General features: G+C 42.4%; 1 protein-coding gene across 1 annotated transcript in view; it reads left to right on the plus strand.

Moving 5' to 3' along the window:
* The window catches only part of Hmgn3 (high mobility group nucleosomal binding domain 3), a 29,023-nt gene extending 23,213 nt beyond the window's left edge, over positions 1–5,810 (plus strand). The window contains exons 3-6 of the mRNA XM_090338535.1: positions 61–90; positions 3,115–3,171; positions 4,672–4,785; positions 5,328–5,810. Coding sequence (XP_090194661.1) covers positions 61–90; positions 3,115–3,171; positions 4,672–4,785; positions 5,328–5,366 — 240 coding nt within the window. The 3' untranslated portion in view covers positions 5,367–5,810. The remainder of the gene's footprint in view (positions 1–60; positions 91–3,114; positions 3,172–4,671; positions 4,786–5,327) is intronic.
* Positions 5,811–6,033: the final 223 nt, after the last annotated feature.

Below are 6,033 nucleotides of genomic sequence, written 5' to 3' on the forward strand. Positions count from 1 at the left end.
TTTGGAAAATCAACCTGGTTTTATGTAATTACATATACATATTTTTTTTCCATTTTGTAGCCCACAAGACGGTCTGCCAGATTATCCGCAGTGAGTACCTAAGTGCCCCCTGGTGTCACCTGGGGTGGGGGTGCGATATGAGTTCCCTTTGTGTAAAGCAGCAAAAGGATGACAAAGGTGGCAGATGGCATTTCTCAAGTGTTTTCTCTTTAGAAATCACCTGGGGTCACATCTCTAGCAGATCTGACCCCTGTTGCTAAGCAGTTCACCTGGTGAAGTGTCTGTGAGAAAACTGTGGCTCCCTCATGCCAGGAGCATAAAGCCCAGGATGCTTGATGTTTATTACCAGGTATCTGAAGGAAAAGCACACATTAATCCAAGTCTTGCTCTTCAGATTCTGCATCCATTTCCACAACACACTTCCTATTCCAGGCTCAGAATGGTCCTAAGATTTCTAAATCCATACACTTTAGCCTCATTTCTCACCTGGGGCATCACTGAAAGCTAGTAAGTTTACTTTGTCATTCAGAGTCTCTTCTATAGGCCATCCCTAGGGGAGAGAATAAGGTTAGAGTCTCATACACACCCTGCCACAGTGGTGGCCCTGGGGATGGAGGCTCTGTCACCAAAAGTACTACAAAAGGAAATGGTTTGATGAAAATTGAAAGCATGGATATAGTAATATATCAGAACACAGAATGTCAAGAACATGTGTGAATGAGAGTCAGAGAAGAAACAGAGCAGTGAGGCTTTAAACTCAAGGTCACTTGTTCTCACCTTCTTGATCATGGCTGGCCCTCGACTACTTGAGCTATGACTCTAGTTGATAGTTTGCTGGTCTAATAGAGATGGAGCCTCAAACAATTTTTTGCCTGGATTGGTTTTGAACTGCCTTCCTCCAGGTGTCAGCTTTCTGAATAGCTAAGATTACAGGAATGAGCCACTGGTTCCCAGCAACAAAATTTTTAAATCATAAAAATTGGGGAGCCAAAGCCCAGGAGCCAATGGCTAGAAGTGGTAGCTTGGAGAAAAAAAAGGTCAGGTACAGATCCCAAGTCCCAGGGCCAGCAAAACTAAAAGTTAATAAATAGGGAGTCATAAAAGGTATATCTGGAGAGTAGAGTTTAGATTTTAGGGTTGTGAGAACATTAATAATATTACTTTCTTTTTAAGCTCAGTTGTCATTTTTTGAAAGGTTATTATTTGCCAGACCTGGGTCTAGATGCTTGCTGTCCCTGAACCTCTTTATGCTCAAGGATAGCACTCTACCACTTGAACCACAGTGCCATTTCTGGCTTTTTCTGTGTAGTCTATTGGAGGTAAGAGTCTTACAGAATTTTCTGCCCTGGCTGGCTTTGGACCATGATCCTCAGATTTCAAACTCCTGAGTAGCTAGATAACAGGTGTGAGACACTGGTACCTGGCTGAGAGGTAGTTTCTAACAATCATTCTCCCATTATTAAACTGTCTTCAATTTCACTTTATGCCCCTGGATGAAAAAGGCTAGACTCAATGTGAGCCTTAAATTTCTCTTGGAACATTGGAGGGTAATATGTATTTTTTATCTTTAAAACGTTATTTATTAATTGGTCTATGTCATCATTAACTAGGAAGAATATAAGTGATAATATGCTGTTGTACTGTAGGATGACTAGAGATGACTATGAAAACTGAATATTTTAAAAGCTAGAAGGAAAGATGACTAATGTTTTCACTATAAAGCAATGCTAAGTGCTTGTGATCTAAACATTACATAGTACATACATGTATTTTTCTCCATGGAGAGGGAGACCTGGTCAGTGTTTAGTATTTACAAACATTCTCCTAATGACAGGAAAAATTTAGAGTAATGTTTGTCCTATGAGCTCTATGGAGACCCATGCTTTAAACTGATCTGATCCTCTTGCTCCATACCCATGCATGCCCCCTGCTTTCAGGACCTGGGACACTGGCCAGGGCTGAGAAGAACCACAGGGCTCTGGGTTTTGTTCCCTAGGGTGGGAAGAGATCCACATAAGACAGAATACTGGTGGCTCACACTTGTAAGTTACATACTTTGTAGGCTGAGAACAGAAAGATCATGGTTCAAGGCCAGCCTGGGCAGAAACATGCTCAAGACACCTCCTCAACTCACAATTGGACACACTCAGCACATGCCTCTTACCCAGGTTGTGTGGGAGGCCGAGGTGTGAGGATTGAGGTGCCAGGCCAGCCCAGGCAGCCTAGTCTTCACGGAAGGGATCCCGGGCATGGTAGTGCATGGCTATGGTCGTATACACCTGTCGTCCTGGCTCGCAGAGAGACATCATCGGCAGAGCTTGGTTCAGGCAAAATCAGGAAGCAAGACCCTGATTTTGAAAAAATAACCAGTGAAAAAGAGGGCTGGAAATGTGGCTGCATGGTATCATGGCTAGCCTAGCAAGCATAAGGTCCTGAGTTCAAATCCCAGGACTGCCAAAAAGACAGGACTGCCAAAAAGTTTAGAACGCACTCTGGCTAATAGGATCTATAGATGTTAAATGTCAGGACTTAACAGAATCACTATTGAATAAGTTCTAGAGATAAAACTACCCCATGGTCTGGTCGGGGTAAACACATTATGCTGACATTGAAGAGAATAAAAATCAAAAGATGTTGGGGTACTGACTTAGGAATCTACATTAGAGAAGGATTTGCCTCCCCACCCCCAGATTTGAGAGATCTCCCAGAATGGATCCTTGAGACTTGATGGGCCTTGCTGTCATTTCTAGGTTGTTGGGAAAGCTAGTGTGACTAAATTCAAACTTGACCAAGGCTTCAAGCCATACCTCTTGTTTCTGGACTGGGATGAAAGGAAGAGCAGAGACACCAGAGGCAGAAGCTTTCTGTCTGTTTCCGGAGAGCTATTCTGGACCAGTGACTAATGAGTTCGCTTTTCAAGTTCACCTGCCGTTCACTTACAAACCCAAGATGAAAATAGTTAGGAAGCACTGGTGTCTTCATGCTGTTCCCTAGTGCTGAAAATAAAATCGCACGAGACCATGTTTAAAATGAACATCATCAGGAATCAGAGTGGATGGTGGTTGTCATTTCTACTCCTTTCCTGTTCTTAATTCACTCATATCGTCTCTACAGAAACCTGCTCCACCGCCTAAACCGGAGCCTAAACCAAGGAAAAAAGCACCTGCTAAGGTAAGGGGGACTTACAGCTCCACCTTGTTGGTTTTTAAGCCATTAATAAATGATCACTCTACATCTCCAAAATCATCTTGAGAAATGGTCATGTGTAGTGATTCAGGCTAAAATGTACGGACCAGTGAACAATCACCACAGTTGGGGTGAGTCTCGAAAAACGTAAAGTACAGTTTTGTGTGTTAGCAGGAATGGGTTTCCCATTTGCTAAATGAGATGCAGGTGGTCGGAGCAGGTCAGGCTGAGCCTCCCTGCGTGGGAACTTGGGCTTGCAGCTGCATTAGAAGCAGTAATCAGTTCTCAAGGAGCCCTGGCTGGCGGGTCAGAGCTTCCAGACTCAGGTACCTGATCCCTGAGGTTGATATACACTGGTACGATGGCCAGTCTCATGACTGGTAAGGACAAGATGGTCATTAATGTCAGCAAGTAATGAATCCTAAGACCTCTGTGCCAGCCGTTGTTCTGATTGCTTTCCACATAACCTTCCCATTGTCTCTCTTGAGGTAAATACAGATGCACTAATTTGTTGGCGAGGAAACTATAAAGAACATACAGGAATAGACCCCAGGTGGCTTGAGAAGTAGAGCTTGCTTCCATGGCTTGTTCTTTTTTTTTTTTTTTATCTTTTTGAAAATGTTTATTTTACTCTCGGGGTGATGTATAGAGGGGTTACAGTTACATTTGTCAGATAGTGAGTGCATTACTTCTTGAACACTGATACTCCTTCCCATGTTTTTCTCTCTTTCCCTCCTCCTCACCCTGCTCAAGTTGTAAAGTTCATTTCTAATATATTGTCTTGTGAATATCACTATTACATTGGTTTCACTCTTTATCCTTTGTCTCATCTTCTTATTTTTCTTCTTCCCTTCCCTGTCTTAAATAAACAAATAAATGTATATACAATACACCAGATGCCAAAGTCAAATGCAGTAACAACAGGAGGTAAACCATAAGGAGGGAAAAAGTGAAAATAAGCAGTTTCACATAATACATTATAAAAAAAAAAACCAACCACAGAAATAAACTTTTTGTTCTCATATCCTGGAGTTCATTTCCCATGGCTTGCTCTTTATGGTTAGGACTGCTTCCTCATCCTGCTCAAGTGTGCTGACTTATTCAAGTGCTAGGTCTCCCCTCCCATGTCTGGGTCTCACCAGGAAGCTGCCCCTGGCTAGGTTCTCTGCCCAGAGCAGCCCGGGTTGCCCTCTCCAGGCCCTGCACATCCACTGCTCGCCCAACAGAGGTGGTCCTTGAAACAAACCCTGGGTTTCCTACAGAAGGGAGGGCCCAGTGGGCTTTCTTTGAAGCCTGTTCCAGTGGCATTCTCTCAAAGAGTTTCTCAATGGAAACCCAAACTGAGTTCTATTTTCCCCTGAAAATTGCCATGGTTGCTGTGGTTCCATTCCACCACATGTTTGGATGGAGGCAGTTTGGTGTTAGCTCACATCACTCTGCGTCAGAACATGCTCTCTCCTTCCCTATGCTTTCATCTTTCATCAGAAAGAAGCTGGTGCCAAGATTAGCAGAGGAGCTAAAGGAAAGAAGGAGGAGAAGCAGGAAGTTGGGAAAGAAAGCACAGCACCATCTGAAAATGGGGAAACCAAAGCTAAAGAGGTATTTGCTGCAAACACCTCCTGCTGACTGACTGGGTGTCTGACAAAGAAATTGCTGGGCCCTGCAGCCTGGGATGGCACATTCATCATGACTCTCTTTATTGCCTGTAATGTAATTCCAGATCCACATTTCTCGCTCAAGTGTTAATGTCTCATCCTCCAGAAGTACCCCACCCAGCACCCTGTCAGTAAAGGGACACATTGAGACAGTGAGAGTTAAGGGTACAGTAGAAAACTCTGTGTGTTTGCAGTGACTAGAATCAGATTATAGTGTGGTGTTTTCATTGCTGTTGTTTATAAGCCACGGAAGGTTACAGGTAAGGCTGCTGTGGTTATTTTGAAAGTAGAACTCAATAAACGTGGCCTAGCATTGGCCTAATGTCTTCCTGCCCTGTATGCCCTCCACCCAGAGCTGAAGGAGATTGTACAGTAGAGCTGCAGAACCCGGTTGTTCCCATGTATCTTCACAGGGTGGACACTTGGTTTGATTTTTGTCGTTTTCTAGTATATTGGACTATCTCTCTTCTCTTCTCTTTTCCACAGGCACAGAAAACTGAATCTATAGATAAAGAAGGAGAATAAATGGCCATGGAAAATTGGGGGTGATTTTATTTACCTCTTGGGACAACTTTTCAAAGCTATTTTTACCAAGTATTTTGTAAATGCTAATTTTTTTAGGACCCTACTAGTTGGCATATAGTATATATAAAAATGGACATTCGACCCTCATAATGATGCTTTTTTGGAAATTTTCATCATTTACAAGTAAGATAAATGTCTAATAATTGGAAACTGTTTAAAATTGATTCAGCTCAGCATTCCATGCCCTCGCTTTAAAAAACTTAGTCTTGTGTGACCTGTGGTGTTTTTACTGTGCGTATTTGAATTTTTCATGCAGTTTTTCTAGAGCAATAATCAGTGGTGCTTTTGTACCTAGGTTTTATGTGATTTTAATGAGACATGGATAGTTGTGGCCACCTGCTGATTATTCGTGGTTTAAAATAAAAGATTTTATTGTCTGCAAAATACCTGCTTGTTGTCATCTTTACTTGATTTAGGAATCGTTTCATTTTATTACATGTATTTCTACTGCCTTAGGCAGATAAAAGTGGCTTGTGCCTATAATCCTAGATACTTAAAAGGCTGACATCCAAAATCAAGTTTGGATTCAGCTCAAAGTGCATGAAGGACTCTCATTTCTAGTAGTGGAGGTATTGCTCGAGTGGTAGAGCACTAGCCTTGAGTTAAA

The sequence above is a fragment of the Megascapheus bottae genome, chromosome 8 (genome assembly GCF_031878675.1).
Source record: "Megascapheus bottae isolate mThoBot1 chromosome 8, mThoBot2.hap1, whole genome shotgun sequence".
NCBI lineage: Eukaryota > Metazoa > Chordata > Mammalia > Rodentia > Geomyidae > Megascapheus > Megascapheus bottae.